At 37.8% G+C, this 18877-nt stretch overlaps 1 protein-coding gene across 9 annotated transcripts in view; it reads right to left on the reverse strand.

Moving 5' to 3' along the window:
* The window catches only part of tmem135 (transmembrane protein 135), a 382777-nt gene that overhangs the window by 62539 nt on the left and 301361 nt on the right, over positions 1-18877 (reverse strand). For 5 of the 9 annotated variants that reach the window (XM_069890895.1, XM_069890892.1, XM_069890893.1 and 2 more), the window contains one exon: positions 8991-9050. The exons of the other annotated variants lie outside the window; for them this stretch is intronic. In XM_069890895.1, coding sequence (XP_069746996.1) covers positions 8991-9050 — 60 coding nt within the window. The remainder of the gene's footprint in view (positions 1-8990; positions 9051-18877) is intronic. 9 annotated transcript variants of the gene reach the window in all.

Raw genomic sequence — 18877 nt, forward strand, 5'->3', positions numbered from 1 at the left:
CCATCTGGAGAACCCAGAGGAGGCATGTTTCTTCGGCATGACACTGAAGTGGCTGATTAAAACAGAAATCAGTTGTGGGTGTCCAGCATACAAAGAAAATCTCTCTCTGAAAACCGACAAGAACCTTCCTGAGCAGTATCCATTTACCTTTCAAGCACCAAGCCTGATGAACTTTGTAAATGTTAAATTCATTGCACAGTATAAGAATTACTTGCAACCAGTAAAATTGGAGGAATGAGAAGTGAGTTTGGACCGTGAATCAATGAACTTTTCTGAACTTACACACACATTACATACACGTGCGCTTAGAATTAGAAGGGGGTTAAGTTAGGTTAGTTAAATCAATAGTGATAAGTTAACATGTGATTCTGTTTTCATGTTTAAAGATAACTAAAATCAACTTTTGTTTAAGTAACCATTAGTCTTGGTGAATATCTAATGCTGCTGGGTTTTGGGGTCCTCTGGGATCATAACAATGGTAAAACAATCAAATTCAAAGTTGACAGTTGCGCAATAGCACAGCATTTGGTGCTGCTGCTACACCACTCCATCTATCTAGATTTTATCTTGACTGCATGGGGTTTGCATATTCTCCTCAAAATATATGGGTTCTCTTCCCTCTGCATTCCCCCCCAACCCTAACCCTCTTCTAAGATGCAGACAAACATCAACTATGAAGAGACCAGAACTAAAAAAAAACATAATTACTTTAGATAGTTATTAAAGGAATGGAGACAACAGAAATACAGAAGGGCACGATATAAAGTTTTTTAAAATCAAGGACAAGGATTTTCATGTGGAGGATTTCTCAATCTGGAACCAGAATACAGGACAAACTGAAAGGTGGAGGACAAAAGGATTACGCATATTAGACTCAAACACCACACAAAGTTTGCTCTCAATCAAGTTCATCTTTGGACAGATGCCTGGGAATGGGATGGAGCTGAGTCTTGTGACTTGAGAATCAAAGTACAATCAAACCCTGGTATCAGACACCTATGGGGATTGGTAGATGCTGGATAAGTGAATTTTCCGGAAGCTTGAGATTGTGTGTTACGTGGTTATTGAACTAACAGTGAGGCCTGCCAATGTTAAACTACTGTAGTTTTTTTACCTTTCCATTTTCTGCAACATTTTTGCTGGCTGCTTGAATTCTGGACAATGGATTTTACTCAATTTCTGAACTCTCAAATGACCTGATACAACTTAACTGATACTGACCTAATATGTCATTTTCATAGTGTCTATCTCTCATTTTATACAAATTAAATTTAGGCATCCTGCTATCAACCTCCAATTCATCATCAAACCAACCTGCAGCTTTATGAGTTCAGATACTCAATCTCCAGAAATATCAACTGATTTAGTTCTACACAACAGAAACTACTTTGAACTCTTACTCTGTCCTCATTTAATTCTCCTCAACCAATGAAACAATCAGTATTTTGTTGCCTTCATAATTAGGTTGATCTTTCTCATTTAGATCCTTAGAGTACACACATGACATCACATACAACCCTGAGATTCTTTTACCTGCAGGCGAGGCAGAATTGCCATTTATTGGCAGTGCAAAAAAACTTACTCAACACACACATGTGAACAAATAAAGATATATAAAAAAAATGACTGTGCAATACCAAGAGAGAGAAAAAAAAATCAATGAAGTGCAGAAATAAGAGTCCTAAAGCAAGTCCCTGATTGATTTTGTTGTTGAGGATTCTGATGGTGGAGTGTTTTCAGCTGTTCCTGAATCTGGTGTTGAGAATCTTGTGGCACCTATGGAGTGCATGTTGGGTGGTGTTGATCCTCAATGATTGCTGCTGCTCTTGGACATCAGTGCTCTCTGTAGATGTTCTAAATGGTGGGAAGGGATTTACCTGTAATGTCCTGGGCTGTGCCAACTACTTTTTGTAGGACTTTCTGCTCAGGAGCATTGGTGTCCCCATGCAAGACCATGAAGCAGCCAATCAGCACACTTTCCACCACAGATCTGTGAAAATTTTCCAGGATTTCCAACGTCATGCCAAACCTCTGCAAACTCCTGGGAATGTAGAGGCTCTGACTCACTTTCTTCACGATGTCATTTGTATGTTGGGTCCAGGAAAGGTCCTCCAAGATAGTGACTGCCAAGAACTTAAATTTTTCAGTTATACTGAATGTGTCAACTTCAATTCTTGTATCACATATTCCTACATCTTTACAAATAACCTGGTTGAATCTTTAGTTTAAACGATTTAGATTATACCTCTTCCCACTCTGTAATGATATAATCCAGATGTAATCATAGAAAGTGTAAAAAATTATCTCCACATCACCCCCAACAGCTTCATCCAGAGCTGTAAACAGACCTTCCAGGTGAGGTAGGGCTTTATGTACACATTGTGCAATCTAATCTACTCCATTCGATGCACTCAGTGTTGCATTTGATGTGACCAAATTGATGATCACTTCTGTGGGTGTAAGCTTGAAGTTCCAATGGCCAACAATTTCAATTCTTTCAGCATTCCCACACTGATATTGTACCTCATGTAGTCCCAGAGTGAGGACAAATGTAAACACATCATATTCCTCCGGGGAAGGTTTAAAGCTAACAGCATGAACATTGATTTGTGTTATGTTAGGTAACTCCCACCTCTATCTCATCTTTACATATTCCTGTTCTTACTTTTCTCACTAACTTCTATTTATATGGGCAATTTAATATAATTTTCAATACACTTCAAGTGGTTTCATAAAACAATATTAACATCAAGGAAATGTTACAATAGATGACTTAAAACTTGATGAAAAGAATTGTCATGAGAGATGGATTGGTTAAGCAAGGGTTAAGGTTAAAGATTCTGCTATTTGTTTTATGACTAATATCCTATAACAATAATACCTATCTCAGCTGCACCATTTCATCGGATGCAAGGATCGACAACGAGATAGACAACAGACTCGCCAAGGCAAATATCGCCTTTGGAAGACTACACAAAAGAGTCTGGAAAAACAACCAACTGAAAAACCTCACAAAGATTAGCGTATACAGAGCCGTTGTCATACCCACACTCCTGTTTGGCTCCGAATCATGGGTCCTCTACCAGCATCACCTACGGCTCCTAGAACGCTTCCACCAGCGTTGTCTCCGCTTCATCCTCAACATTCATTGGAGCGACTTCACCCCTAACATCGAAGTACTCGAGATGGCAGAGGCCGACAGCATTGAATCCACACTGCTGAAGATCCAACTGCTCTGGGTAGGTCACGTCTCCAGAATAGAGGACCCTCGCCTTCCCAAGATCATGTTATATGGCGAGCTCTCCACTGGCCACCGTGACAGAGGTGCACCAAAGAAGAGGTACAAGGACTGCCTAAAGAAATCTCTTGGTGCCTGCCACATTGACCACCGCCAGTGGGCTGATCTCGCCTCAAACCGTGCATCTTGGCGCCTCACAGTTCGGCGGGCAGCAACCTCCTTTGAAGAAGACCGCAGAGCCCACCTCACTGACAAAAGAAAGGAGGAAAAACCCAACACCCAACCCCAACCAACAAATTTTCCCCTGCAACCCGCTGCAACCGTGTCTGCCTTTCCCGCATCGGACTTGTCAGCCACAAACAAGCCTGCAGATGAAGTGGACATTTACCCCTCCATAAATCTTCGTCTGCGAAGCCAAGCCAAAGAAAAAGTATCCATAAGTAACAAATACATTTTGTGGAATACTGAACGTAAATGATGGCAGTTACATACCTTTATGGACAAAGTGATTTAATGTGATTTTTGGAATTGTTATTATAGGTGCAGATCCATCAAATGATGGTAGTGACAGGTAAATGTCCCAAACAAGGTTCAGACATATGCTGACATCTGCCTGGAGTCAGCCAACAGTTTAGGCTATTTAAAGCAGTCTTCCTGCAAGACAAGTATTTTTCAAATGGACATGCAAGACTGTTTAGACTGACTTTTGACAGCTTTATGCCTTATTGTGGGGACTTTGCATAACGCAGCTTTTCAAAAACAAAGCAAATATTAAATAGGTTTCACAAGGAATGCAGACGGCAGGAATGTGACCTTTAATGGAACATACACCTTTTCTTATTTGTTCTCCTGATTGACAGTATTCACCACATTGCTTTTATATCATGCCTGTTTGAACAGAACATGCAAGTTAAAACAGTTTTAAAATGATAGAGTATAATATCTCAAAAATATCCTGCATACAGAACATAAAGACCTTCAGTTAACTTTGTAACTCAAAAGGCACTGTGAACTAGCAATAGGTGTGGAAAATTTAGGCATTAATCTAGAGGTGACAAATGTAGGAAATTGATCAGCATGGGGATTTTGGTCTCGGCAGGATTTAGCTTGCCCCACTGTTCATACCACATCCTGGGCAAATACTAAAGGGTGAAGGTTAGGGTTTAAGCAAATAATTAACTATTTCTGACATTATCTCATGGATGAAACACGTGCTTGCTTAACTAAAATTTGAAGCAACTTATCTGTCCAAAATGCATAGATAACAATACTTGCACAATTCAAAAGGCCTGTTTTGTTTCATTGAATGGCATTGACATCTAATTTTTTAAATATGAACTTGCACTTTAATATGGAAAATTAACTGAGGAATTTAGTGTACAAGCAAAAGGAATAAATGAACAAATATGATATCGTGGAGAATGCAACAAATAGAAAATTTAATTCAACTGATAAGCACCTGAAAACCTACATCCCTTAAAAAATTAAATTACTTAAAGGCATCTAGCCATAAAATGAAATTTTATTGGTGTACTCTATTCTATGGATAATGATATTCAAGCATTGCACTCTGCAAATAAATCCACAAAATAGTACAAATATAATTTGGATGCTCACAATTATATATGTGGGTGGACCTGCTCCTGGACATAGATTTTACCTGCAGAAACTGTTTCATTATTGTAGGAGAGGAACTTAGAGCATTTAATTATTTCTCTTTAAATTAACTCTTTATTAAATATCTATTCAATTTAGTTCCTTCATGTCATTGCTCACACCAATGTTAGTTGGAGAAATCCATACTGTGATAATTCTGAATTGTCAGGACATTTCAAGAATGAGGGAACCTTGTGTTATAATCCTGTTATTATTGATATACTGTACATAAGGAGATGTGAGGAAAAAATAAAACATATTCTTTGCACAAAGCTCTGTGTGACTTTAACTGCTAAATTCTAAAAAAACACTTTTTCTTGGCATGAAAATATACTGAATCCAGTTGCTATCATATGGCAAACACTATTTACTTGAACAAATACTAATAAACCTTGGACAGTGTGATAGCATTAAGGTTAAGAACACAGGAAAATAGGAGGAACTGCATGCCCTGCTATTTAACAGATCATTGTTGATGCGTCCCAAGTTTCAATTTCCCAGAAACCACAGTTTCCCAATATTTCAAAACGTAATCTACCTCCCCTTTAGATGGCTCAAACACCAAATGAATCCTTCCTTGCAATCTCTCTCCATTTAGGTGCTTTTGATTCTTCTTACGGAAGTACACCAACTCCCTTTCCTGCAGAAGATTCCATTTTCACTCATCCAACTACTCAACTACTTCTAGTGTTGACTGATAAATCAAGACTCAAGGTTTCCCCACAAAGAATGCAGAATAGATGGATTCATGGCAAGATACTGTCCTCAATTGAAGTGAGATCATCTTGGCAGAATGAACAGCAGTGACAGCACAGGTCGTTTAACTGTGATATGTTTACACTTGAAGAACGAAAGGAAAATGCTGACAAATATTTACTACAGATTTCTTCCAATCAAAATCACTGAAGGATACTTAGATCACTTGAAGAGATACACAGTATGGGTACAGGAATCCTCAAGTGAGAGGGGTGGGGTCAAAAAATTGTGCATTGTTTGTTAACTGAAAATTTCACAAAATAACCAGCCAGCCTTTCACATTCCTCAAAAACAAGAAAATTGTTGATCCAAATGATAGACCAGAAATTATTACCATTCTAATCATCGATGAGGAAATGGTGATGATCAGCTGTTTACCGGAAATCCTGGAATTCATGTGGAGAAGGTGTATTAAAGTAAGAAGCAATATGATTTTCACAGCCATCTTAATGGTTGCATTTGGCAGAGGAGCAGGAGTGAAGTTTGCAACACCACCAACTTTATCTGATATAAAGGATAGGAGAGACAGAGATAAGGAGAACACAATAAAAAAGAGTAAGGTGAAGAGTGCAAGCCTGAGGGAGGGTACAAGAGAGGGTGGAGATGGAGAGTTTGTCAAAGTAGGAGAAGAATGGGGTGCAACAGCAGGATGTGACTATATTATTTGGTAAGGATTTTCCATCTTGTGGAAGACGAAGAGAGAGTGGGATCATTTTTACCATTTGTTTTCCATTTTAATGACGAGCCACTCATTGTTATTTTGTACCAGGTGTATTTGGGATCTTGCAAATTGGTGCTTTATTAATGTGCAATAACTATGGATCCAAATCGATTCAATAGTTGCATAATGGTTTCAGATAAAATGCATTGGGATGTTGTCCTGGATAAACTTCTACCTCTCACTTTGTTCGTTTTAGATTGGTCACAGTGTTTGAGCTACCGAACGAAAATAGACACACACACCGAGTGCAGTTCAGTTTATACAAATCTTTATTACAAATTCAAAAGCTGATTTCAAACTACAATATGCTAGCCCTTCCCAACTATACTTATCAATGCCTGGACTGGTCCCAACTGCCAAAGCGAGGCCACACTTGTAGTTGGTTGTCAGGGCGCCGGTAGCAGCTTCTCCACCTCTCTCGACCGGGACATTAGCTGGACTCTAGAAGTTCTTCTTCTTGCTGAGAGATGTTGCCACCTCTCAGAGAGTCTCCAACTTCTGCAGCGGGAACATGCTTACCCAAGCACCTATTCCCAGCACAGTAAGAAAGATAAGCAAGCAAGCTAGCATGCTAGGCTTCTATCGAATAACGTAATTTCCAGCTTATCACTTTGAATACAATGGTTTATTTTGCATCAAGGCTAGGCCTCTGACAGTCTGTGACCAAATCAAGCTGGAAGATTAAATGTTCTTGGTACACAGATGTCCTTTCGTCAGATAACTGCATCTCTGGCCCCTTGGTGAAATTTTCCTTACGTCTGTTGATTCTAAAACACAAGCAGGTTCTCAGTCTTGCAGAAGCAAAGGCTGCAAAAGTAAAAAACATGGTTTAAATCTTCCATTACATATGTGGAAACCAGAGCAAGGAAGAACCACTGAGCATCTCTGTGTCTCCTGATGATCGTCTCCTGTCAGTATCTGAAGACAATATGAGGGCTGCCTTCCGAAGAGCGAATCTAAGGAGTGCACCTGGTTGGATAGATTACTGAAAATCTCTGCTGACTGGCTGACCAATGTATTCATGGATATCTTCTCATTCAGACAGGGAACGATATCCACCTATTTCAAAAGGGCCTCAATCATACCAGTGCCCAAGAAGAGTGTGGAAACTTGCCTAAATGATGACTGACCAGTTGCACTCACATCCACGGAGTGATGAAGTACTTTGAGAAGCTGATGTTGAAGCATATCAACTCTTGCCAGAGCAGCAACATGGATCCATTCCAATTTGCCTTCTGCTGCAACAGGTGCCATCTCACTGGCTTGAAACAAATCCCTGGAATACCTGAACAGCAAAGATGTATACATCACGATGTTCTTTATTGACTACAGTTTGACATTCAACACCACCATCCCCTCAAAACTAACACCAAACTCCAAGTCCTGGGGCTCAATACCCTATTATGTAATTAGATCCTGGATTTCTTCAACTCTAGACCATAATCAGTGCAGATTGGGGAGAACATCTCCTCCACAATCTCCTTCAGCATCAGAGCCTCCTGCTCTACTTGCTTTACACCAATGGCTTAGCAAGACCACAATGCAATTTACAAATTTGCTGACGATACCAGAATAATGGTTGTATAAAAAGGGGCGATGTCAGCATTCAGAAGAGAGATTGAAAACTTGGATGAATGGTGATATAACAACAACCTCTCAATGAATGTCACCAAAACCAAGGAGCTGATCGTAGACATCAGAAAGGGAAAACCAAAGATGTACGATCCAGTGATCATTGGAGGATCAGAGGTTCAACATAAGAGCATAAGAAATAGGAGCAGAAGTAGGCCATCTGGCCCATCAAGCCTGCTCTGCCATTCAATGCGATCATGGTCGATCTGATAATCAGGTCAGCTCCACCTACCTATCTTTTCCCCATAGCCCTTAATTCCCTTACTATGTAGAAATCTATCCAACTTCGACTTAAATATATTTACTGAGGTCACCTGCAATGCTTCAATGGGCAGTGAATTCCAAAGATTCACCACCCCCTGGGAAAAGCAGTTCCTTCTCATCTCCATACTAAATTCACTACCCTGAATTTTGAGGCTATGTCCCCTAATTGTGTCTCCTCTATCAATGGAAACAATTTACCTACCTCGATCATACCTATGCATTTCATAATTTTATATCTTTCTATAAGATCCCCTCTCATTCTTCTAAATTCCAGTGAGTACAGTCCAAACATTTCAATCTCTCCTCATAGGTCAACCCCTTCAATCCTGGAATCAACCTGGTGAACCTCCTCTGCACTGCCTCCAAAGCCAGTACATCTTTCCTCAAGTAAGGACACCTAATGATAGCTTCAAGCTTTCTCACAACTGCAGATGTTAAACTAAATGGCCATTAGTTCTCTGCCTTTTGCCTATATTGCAACTATTTTCCTTTATAATCGCTTCCAGTAATTAACAGGTTGTTGTTGTCTATGACTCGTTCAAATCCGTACTGAAGCTGAGTTTCTCACAATTTATTAAACATTATTAACCTTACTACATTATTATAAGCCATTAAAAGCCATAGTTAGAAAACTATGATTAAATGTTGTTAAATGATCAATAAAAGTTTTTGGAACTCTGCTAATGTCTGCATTTTCATAAAAACAAAGAAAATCAAACTGACCGTTTATCTGGCTTGAGCAAACATTCTATGACCTTCACAAATGCTGTTGCCAGGAGATGACTACAGATAAATGCAAGCATAAAACACATTTTAACCCCTTAAATACTTGTCCCTAATTATAATGTTAAAAATATAATAATTACTGTTACAAAGAAAAAAAATCAAATATAGTACTGTAGCATACATTGGTTAAATATCAAAAGAAAGTGAAAGTCAATTATCAAAGCTTTCTGCCTCATATAAAAGACAGATTATGGTAATTGGTCTGTTCAGAAAGCCAGTTTTAGTCTTAATCCGATTTTGACGTCCAAATCCTCTTTTGTCCTGGATAGCATCAACAATCTTCCCCATCGACCAGGAATTTAGAGGCGCTGAATGGGACTATGACATTCATTCCCTTCTTAAGACTTGAAATTTCATTTGCAAATCTCTTCTTTTGGCAAAAGCAGATAATTTCCATCTCAGCATTAATCAATTCTTTAACTGTGAGATGTCCCTTTTCTTGAGTCTTTTGTGGTAGATCTCCTTAGATGGATGTTATCTGATTGAAATTGAGCAGGAATGTTGCTTATCTGTTTGTACTGTATGCTACAATTCAGAAACCATCTTTTAAATCTAAGCATCCATGCTGTTGCCCTTTTTCAAACTATTCCAAGGTGAGAAGTAATGGATTAAGCAGGTAATTGTATGCATTTTTTTAGACATTATCTGAACAGCATTTGCAGACTTACTTTTGAATTTAGGGTCTTCTGGTAAATTTTATTTTAATTTATCAAGATTTTGAGGCCACTCCTTTTGAGGCTGTAGAAGTAATTGAGGCCAAGGCACCCACATATCATTCTTCAGAAAAGACTTGACTTTCAAACCTCGGAAACCCAGATCAGAAGGATTGCTAACTGTTAACATATCTCCACTGTATTGGATGTGAGACTATCAATTTCATTGAGTCTTTTATCCAGAAAGGATTGAAACTGTGGTTTTCTTGTTGGTGTATTTGAGCACACCAGTACTATCAGTCTAAAGTATGGAATCTGTTAGTTCCATCTGCAACTCTCACCATGGTAGCAGCTGTCAACTCCATTTGAGGGATAGTGATTGTTTCAATGAAGCCACCCTGGCCTTTCCTTTTTTTATTTTTTTTTATTTTTCACACTATGAAACATATTAAGCAAAATACACACAAACATTTCCCTCTTGAATATACACAGTGTCATTTTCTCCCCTTTTTCCCCCCTCCCTTCCCTTCCTCCTTCCCACCCACCTCCAAACCCATTAAACGTTCAACATATACAATTCAATAAACCCATTAAACAATGTCATCACACAATGAAAACAAACAAGAAAATTCTGTCATCTACTTTTGCACACTGGGTCAGTTCATTTCGTCTTCTTCTCATTCTATCATTTTAGGGGGTGGAGGTCTGCGGTAGGCCCTCTCTGTTGTGTTCCATGTACGGTTCACAAATTTGTTTGAATACTGTGAATTTATTTTTTAAATTATGTTATTTTTTCCAATGAAATACATTTATTCATTTCTATGTACCATTGCTGTACTCTCATGCTCTCTTCTGATTTTCAGGTTGACATCATACATTTTTTTGCTACAGCTTAGGCTATCTTAATAAATCATTTTTGTGCTTCATCCAATTTGAGGCCTAATTGTTTTCTTCTTATATTACTTAGAAGAAAGATCTCTGGATTTTTTGGTATGTTGCTTTTTGTGATTTTATTTAATACCTGATTCAGATCTTCCCAAAACTTTTCCACTTTCTCACATGCCCAAATTACATGTTCTGCTGTTCCCACTTCCTTCTTACAGCGAAAACATCTATCTGATACTGTTGGGCCCCATTTATTTAACTTTTGGGGTGTGATATATAGCTTGTGTAACCAATTATATTGTATCATGTGTAACCTCATGTTTATTGTATTTCTCATAGTTCCGGAGCATAACTTTTCCCATGTTTCATTTTTTATCTTTATGTTTAGATCTTGTTCCCACTTTTGTTTAGATTTACAGCTTATTTCATCGTTCTCTTTCTCTTGCAGCTTGATGTACATGTTTGTCATAAATTTTTAAATTATCATTGTGTCTGTAATCACATATTCAAAGCTGCTTCCTTCTGGTAACATCAACCTGCTTCCCAATTTGTCCTTTAAGTAGGTTTTCAGTTGGTGGTATGCAAACATTGTACCGTGAGTTATACCATATTTGTACTTAATTTGTTCAAAAGATAATAAATTATTTCCCAAAAAACAATTGTCTATTCTTTTGATCCCTTTTCTCTCCCATTCTCTAAAGGAAAGGTTATCTATTGTGAAAGGGATTAGTTGATTTTGCATCAATAATAATTTTGGTAGTTGGTCATTTGTTTTTTTCCTTTCTACGTGAATCTTCTTCCAAATGTTGAGCAGATGATGCTGTACTGGTGAACTTCTATATTGCACCAGTTTTTCATCCCACTTATAAAGTATATATTCTGGTACCTTCTCCCCTATTTTATCTAGCTCTAATCTGGTTTTTCCCTTGTTTGATAAAAATCTGATAGATATCTTAATTGTGCTGCTCTATAATAATACTTAAAGTTTGGTAGCGGCAAACCACCTTGTTTGTACCATTCTGTTAATTTATCTAGCGCTATCCTCGGTTTCCCCTCTTTCCATAAGAATTTCCTTATTATTTTTCTTTAGCTCATTGAAGAATTTCTCTGTTAAGGGAATTGGTAACGATTGAAATAGGTATTGTATCCTTGGGAAGATATTCATTTTAATGCAATTTACCCTTCCTATCAGTGTTAGTGGTATATCTTTCCAATGTTCTAAGTCATCTTGTAATTTCTTCATTAATGGCTGATAATTTAATTTGTATAGATGGCCTAGATTATTATCTAGTCTAATACCTAGGTATCGGATTGCTTGTGTTTGCCATCTAAATGGTGATTCTTTCTTAAACTTTATGAAATCCGCATTATTCATTGGCATCGCTTCACTTTTATTTGCGTTGATCTTGTACCCCGATACTTCTCCATATTCCTTCAATTTCTTATGTAATTCTTTTATTGATAATTCTGGTTCTGTTAATGTCATTCTGATGTCATCTGCAAATAGACTGATTTTATATTCCTTCTCTTTTACTTTTATCCCTCTTATTTTATTTTCTGTCCTTATCAGTTCAGCCAATAGTTCTATAGCTAAAGCGAACAGTGAGGGAGATAGTGGACATCCCTGCCTAGTTGACCTGCTTAATTTAAATTGGTTCGATATATATCCATTTACTGTCACCTTCGCCAATGGTCCCTTATATAATGCTGTAATCCAATTAATATATTTCTCTGGCAGGTTGAACCTCTGTAGTACTTTGAATAAATAATTCCATTCTAACCCGTCAAAGGCTTTCTCTGCATCTAAAGCAACAGCCACTGTTAGCGTCTTATTTCCTTGTACTGCATGGATTAAGTTAATGAACTTACAGATATTGTCCGTTGTTCATCTTTTCTTAATAAATCCAGTTTGATCTAGTTTTACTATTTTTGGTACACAGTCAGCAAATCTGTTTGCTAATATTTCTACTATTATCTTATAATCTGAGTTAAGTAGAGATATTGGTCTATACGATGCTAGTGTTAGTGGATCTTTCCCCGTCTTTGGTATTACTGTAATTATTGCTGTTTACATGAATCTGGCAAGTTTTGTGTTTCTTCTATCTGGCTTATTACTTCCAGGAGAGGAGGAATTAGTAACTCTTTAAATGTTTTATAGAATTCTATTGGGAGTCCATCCTCCCCAGGCGTTTTATTGTTCGGTAGCTTTTTAATATATCCTGTATTTCCTCTATTTCAAATGGTTTTATCAATTTGTTTTGCTCATCTTCTTGCAATTTCAGTAGTTCAATTTGAGCTAGAAACTCATCTATTTTGTCTGCTTTCCCTTTGTTCTCAGTTTGGTATAATTGCTCGTAGAATTCCTTGAAGTTTTTATTGATTTCTATTGGGTTATATGTAATTTGTTTGTCCTTTTTCCTTGATGCCAATACCGTTCTTTTAGCTTGTTCTGTTTTAAGCTGCAAAGCTAGTATTTTGTGTGTTTTTTTTCTCCTAGCTTGTAATACTTCTGCTTTATTTTCATTATGTTCTTCTCCACCTTATATGTTTGTAGTGCTTTGTATTTTATTTTTCTGTCTGCCAATTATCTTCTTTTTGTTGCATATTCCCTTGTTGCTAGTTCTTTTTCTGTACTTACTATTTCCCTTTCCAGCTGTTCTATTTCCCGATTGTAGTCCTTTTTCATCTTAGTTACATAACTTATTATCTGCCCTCTGATGAAGGCTTTCATTGCATCCCATAATATAAATTTGTCTTTCACTGATTCCGTATTTATTTCAAAGTACATTTTAATTTGGCACTCAATAAATTCTCTAAAATCCTGTCTTTTAAGTAGCATGGAGTTTAATCTCCATCTATACATTCTTGGTGGAATGTCCTCCAGCTCTATTACTAATAACAGGGGTGAGTGATCCGATCACAATCTAGCTTTATATTCCGTTTTCCTAACTCTCCCTTGGATATGGGCTGACAACAGGAACAGGTCAATCCTTGAGTATGTTTTATGTCTACTCGAATAACATGAGTATTCCTTCTCCTTTGGGTGTTGTCTCATCCATATATCCAAAAGTTGTTTTTCCTGCATTGATGTAACCATAAATATGGTTACTTTGTTCTTTCTGCTAGTCTTTTGCCCAGTTTTATCCATCTTTGAATCCAAATTAAGGTTAAAGTCCCCTCCTATTCCCTGCGTATCTACAATCTTCAAAAAATATCTTGCATAAACTTTTGATCCTCTTCATTAGGTGCATATACATTGAGCAAATTTCAGAGTTCTGAGTATATCTGACATTTTAACATTTCATATCTCCCTGCTAGATCTATTATTTCCTCCTCTATTTTGATTGGTATATTTTTATTGATTAATATAGCTACACCTCTGGCTTTTGAGTTATATGATGCTGCCGTTATGTGCCCTACCCAGTCTCTCTTTAATTTCGTGTTCCACTTCAGTTAGATGTGTTTCCTGCACAAATGCTATATCATTTTTTTTCTTTTTTTCAGTAAATTTAATAGCCTTTTCCTTTTGATTTGGTTATGTATTCCATTAATATTTATAGTCATATGGTTCAAAATGGCCATTTCATACTCGGTTTACATCTAATTTCCGCTTCCTCACCACCACCTTTTTCAACCATTCCACATCTAAAATTCCCTCAACCCCAAATGTCCCCCCCCCCTCTGAGTCACCCCTTTTCCCTTGCTGGGAAACCACAACTCCCCTCTCAATTCGGACTACGAACCCGTTTGCGAGTGTCAACTAATTTTGCAGTGACTGTTATTCTCTCCCACCCAACCCCCTCCAGAAAAGACTTTTATCTTCACATTACAACAAAACTCCCCCTTGTTTCTTCTTTTTCTTTTTATGTTTTATTTATTTATTGTTAATTTTTTTTAACCCCACTTTTTTTCCATCCTCTTTTTTCCCCTTACTTCCCTTTTCTTCCCTTCTTTAGTTCCTACTTATACATTATTTTTACATCTTTATATGTAGTTTGTCGCCGTTCTTTGTTCTTGTTACATCTCTTCATCTCTCTTTCTGTCTTGCAGGTGTTCTGCAAATTCTCATGCTTTCTCTGGATCCGAGAACGGTCTGATTTGCTGCCCTGGGATAACTATTTTAAGCACAGCTGGATATCTTAACATAAATTTATAGCCTTTCTTCCATAGGATCGATTTTGCTGCGTTAAACTCCTTCCTCTTCTTCAGGAGCTCAAAACTTATGTCTGGGTAGAAAAAAAAATGTTGACCTTTGTATTCCAGTGGTTTTTTTGTCTTCTCTCATTTTATTCATTGCCTTCTCCAATATATTTTCTCTTGTCGTGTATCTCAGGAATTTTACTAAAACGGATCTTGGTTTTTGTTGTGACTGTGGTTTCAGGGCTAATGTTCTGTGTGCTCTTTCTATTTCCATTCCTTCCTGCATTTCTGGCATTCCCAGGACTTTTGGGATCCATTCTTTTATAAATTCTTTCATATCTTTGCCTTCTTCATCTTCCTACTATAGTTTTCCATTATACCCATCTTCTGAGCTAACAACTCTTGTGTTTCTTTAACTTTTTTGTCACTTTCTTCCAATTTTCTTTTTAAGTCATTTACTTCCATTTCTACCGCCATTATATGTTCTTCCACATTTTCTAATCTTTTCCCAACATCTGCTATGACCAGCTCTATTCTACTCACTTTTTCTTCTGTACTTTTCATTTTTCTTTTAATTTCACTAAATTCTAGTGTCAGCCATTCTTTTAATGCCTTCATTTGTTCTTGAAATTCTTTTTAATCTATGTACTGTCCATTCATTTTACCTCCTATTCCTCTGTGCAGAGCTTGGTGTTCTCCTTCTTCTTCTTCTTCTTCTGTGTCTGCTCTTGGGTTTGTGTCTTCTATTTCTCTTCCTTGTATCTGTGTCTCTTCTGACTTTCTTGTTGAGCTGCTTGTCTCAGTTTGTTGGATTTTTTTTTCCATGGTGTCTTGATGTTGGTCCTCTTCTTCTGGGTTGGTTATCTGCTGTGCCTCGAGTTTCCTTTTTTCATTCTAACCCATCCCGTTCCCGTTGTTTTTTTTTATCTTCCAGCTGTGAGCTCTGCTGTCGGGTCTCTCTCAGCTGTTCGAGCTGTGGAGTTTCACTCCACAGCTGGTTCCCCCCTCCCGTCGGTGTTGTCCTTGTCCTGCGCAGTTGCGCACCCGTTTGGCTCCGTGAGCCATTTTTGCAGTCCTGCAGTTAGTGGGTCGTGACCCTGCGGGATCTCCACTAACCTTGGGGAATGGGCTCCTCTTTTCACGGTGGGTCCCTGCTTTTTCATGCAGGTAAGGCCTTCTCCTTTCTCTTCCGGCGTCTTTCTTTCTTCTTTTCTTCCCGTTGTTTTTGGCTTTTCTGTTGTGATTTGTGTGTGTGGGGCTTTGCTTTTTCTTCACTTTTTTCCTTCTTTTCTGGAGAGGGCTGGTATTCTCCATCACGTGACTCCTCCACTTTGGCCTTTCCCATTACAAATCCACAATGTACTTGATCCTTGTTATCATGAAGTAATAACTCACAGTTCCATTACCGTCTTCACATGCATAATCAAAATAATGCAATTGAGAAATGTTACTGTTCGGAAATATGTGGGCTTGCACCATCTGTCAATCTTGAAGTTTTGCAGCTTATGAAGATCCTGTATCCAACATGTCCATTCTCATACAATGGATTCCGGAATCTTATCATCCCAATCAATCTTCTTCCTACACAAATCTTGCAGGATCTTCTTGGCAATCAGGACAACTGGTGCCAATATTCCTAGAGGATCATATATCCAACTGACTGCTGATAGAATCCCCATTCTCGTGAGAAGTCAGTCCTTCAAAGTGATTTTGAACTTAAAAACATTACACTCCACACCCTCTCAACACCAAGGTTATCATGTTCTAAGTCCAAATTCTTCATTCCTTTTGACCTCTCCCTGTCAGGTATGGCAGCCAATACCTGGCAACTGTTACCTGTCCATTTGGTAAGTAAAAAAACCTCCCTTGTTACAGATCGCTTTTAACTCGTGATAAAGAATTATTGCTTCTTTAACTGTAACTGCAGAAGTGGGACAGTCATCCACATAAAAGTTATTCCTTATGAGGCTTATAGCTTGAGGGCTAAATTGTTCTATTTTGTCCTCAGCACACTTCTTTAGGGCAAAATTTGCACCAATTGCTGATGAAGACACTCCAAATAGATACCCTACGCTACCATGCACTGATTTACTCTCCGTCAGGCCACCAAAGGAATTGTAACAAGTCACAAACTTCATTCGGTACTTTCACCTGATGAAACATTGCTTCAATATCTACAGTGATAACAGTAGGTTCTTTAAGGAATCCAGTTAAGATTCCTATCAAAATACTGGTCAAATCTGGACCCTGTAAGAGTTGAAACTCCCCAAAAGGTTGCTCCACAATCAAACACCACACAAAGTTTTCTCTTCTGTAGATGAAAAGCTCCATTGTGTGGTAGGTACCACTTTTTTTTTACCATCACAACGATCCAAGAAATCATCTGGCACTTTCTCTGCATATCCTTTGTGTAGTCTGAATAAAAGGAAGAGTCTTTCTTGAAACTTCTCTTTAAATTCAGTGTATGTTGCTCGATAACACTTCTATTATCAACCAATTCCCTTTTCTTTAAAGGTAATCCAATGCAATAATGATCATTAATCAGCTTAGCAGATTTTGACACCAATTCGAAGAACTACTAGTCTTCCTTTGAAGGTTCTTGATCATTCTTGAACTGGTGCTCCCAAAAGCTTACCAAGCTCCGTAATTGATAACTTCTTGACACTTAGAGCCAACTGATTTTCCTTTCTCCTAATGCTCCATTAATCATCCAATCAAGCAGAGTTTTGACTGTGTAAGGTCCATCTCCCACACTCTTTATCATATCTAGGGTTCCAAAGCTTTTAATACATCTGAACCAATCAGCAACTCAATCTTACAGTTGATCTGACATAAACAAACATTTTTTAAATGTGTCCATGGTTCAATGTCGTTTTGATGTGGGATAATACCTTTATGCACAGACATAGTTTTCTGAGTGTATATGCCTGGGAGTTCACAAAAATCATTACTATCCAAGTCCAGCAATTTCTAGGCTGCAAACAATGCTGGTTTCAATGTGCTTAACTTGACCCTATAGTTCTCAATAGAATTTTTGTACTTATTTCTTGAAGATTAAGCTTATTCATAGCCCGAAGGTGCAAAATAACGCAGTGTTTCCTGGTTCAAGAAATGCATAAGTGTGCATTATTGGACTTCCTTTCTTGGCCTTGACCTGCACAGGTACGATCAAAAGTTTGCAGTTATTTTCACTGGCCCTAGTAAGACCATTTGTCTGTTCCAAGGTTTCAGCACTGTTTTCATCTGCTTCTTTTCTTGTCGTTTGCTCCTTTGTCATTTGTTCCCTTTCTGTATTCTTCTTTTCCTGGAAGTTAGGTAGCATTTTGGGATGCTTTCGACTACATGTGACACAGCTCAGTTGCTTTTTCCAGTTTTTGCTGATGTGTCCTTTACACAGACAGCCAAAACATACTCTATTTTCCTGCAAAAATACAATTTTCTCACGATGCGCCTTCTTTTCCATCTGAACACTTTTCTAAATAATGCTCATCATTACATAACAAATATTTCTTCATAACAGGCAAACTTTCAATGAACTTAATTTCTTTTTCTGCCACTGCTATAGAGGTGAAACTTTAAAAAAAATTTGGTTAAGGATATGATTTGGACTTCTCAACTTCTCTACTCGCAGTTTGAGTGTCTTTGATATTTCCATACACTGGATCTGTGACAACATCCACTTTCTCTTCAATGAACTCCACCAAATCCTTAAAAGTAGCAGTTTCATCATATTTTTTTCTGGTATTCAACTGCTTGACTTTTCCATAGTTCTCTCATTCTGAAAGTGTAATTTATTTACAATGATTAGCATATTAGTAGATACCTCAAGCTCTCCAAGATGACCATTCTCCATCATGGCATTACAACGTCCTCTTCGAAAGAGGGTGTAAACTTGTAAACCCTTTGCATCATCCAGTCTTATTGACGACCATGAAAGAGCCTTCGGTACATAGGCTGTAGAAATTTTATGCTTTTTGAGCAAAAACTTAGCCTTTTGGTTTCCTTCATTCAGAGTCATATGCTGGCAACTCTTTACAAGATCTTGTGGTTTTTCACTCATGAACTGCTGCAGATAAATATAAACAATTCTCTGAGATTTGACACGTTCAATACTGCATTCAAAGTTTTTCATAAATGCTTGCAATT

This window comes from Narcine bancroftii, chromosome 7, assembly GCF_036971445.1.
Source record: "Narcine bancroftii isolate sNarBan1 chromosome 7, sNarBan1.hap1, whole genome shotgun sequence".
Classification (NCBI taxonomy): domain Eukaryota; kingdom Metazoa; phylum Chordata; class Chondrichthyes; order Torpediniformes; family Narcinidae; genus Narcine; species Narcine bancroftii.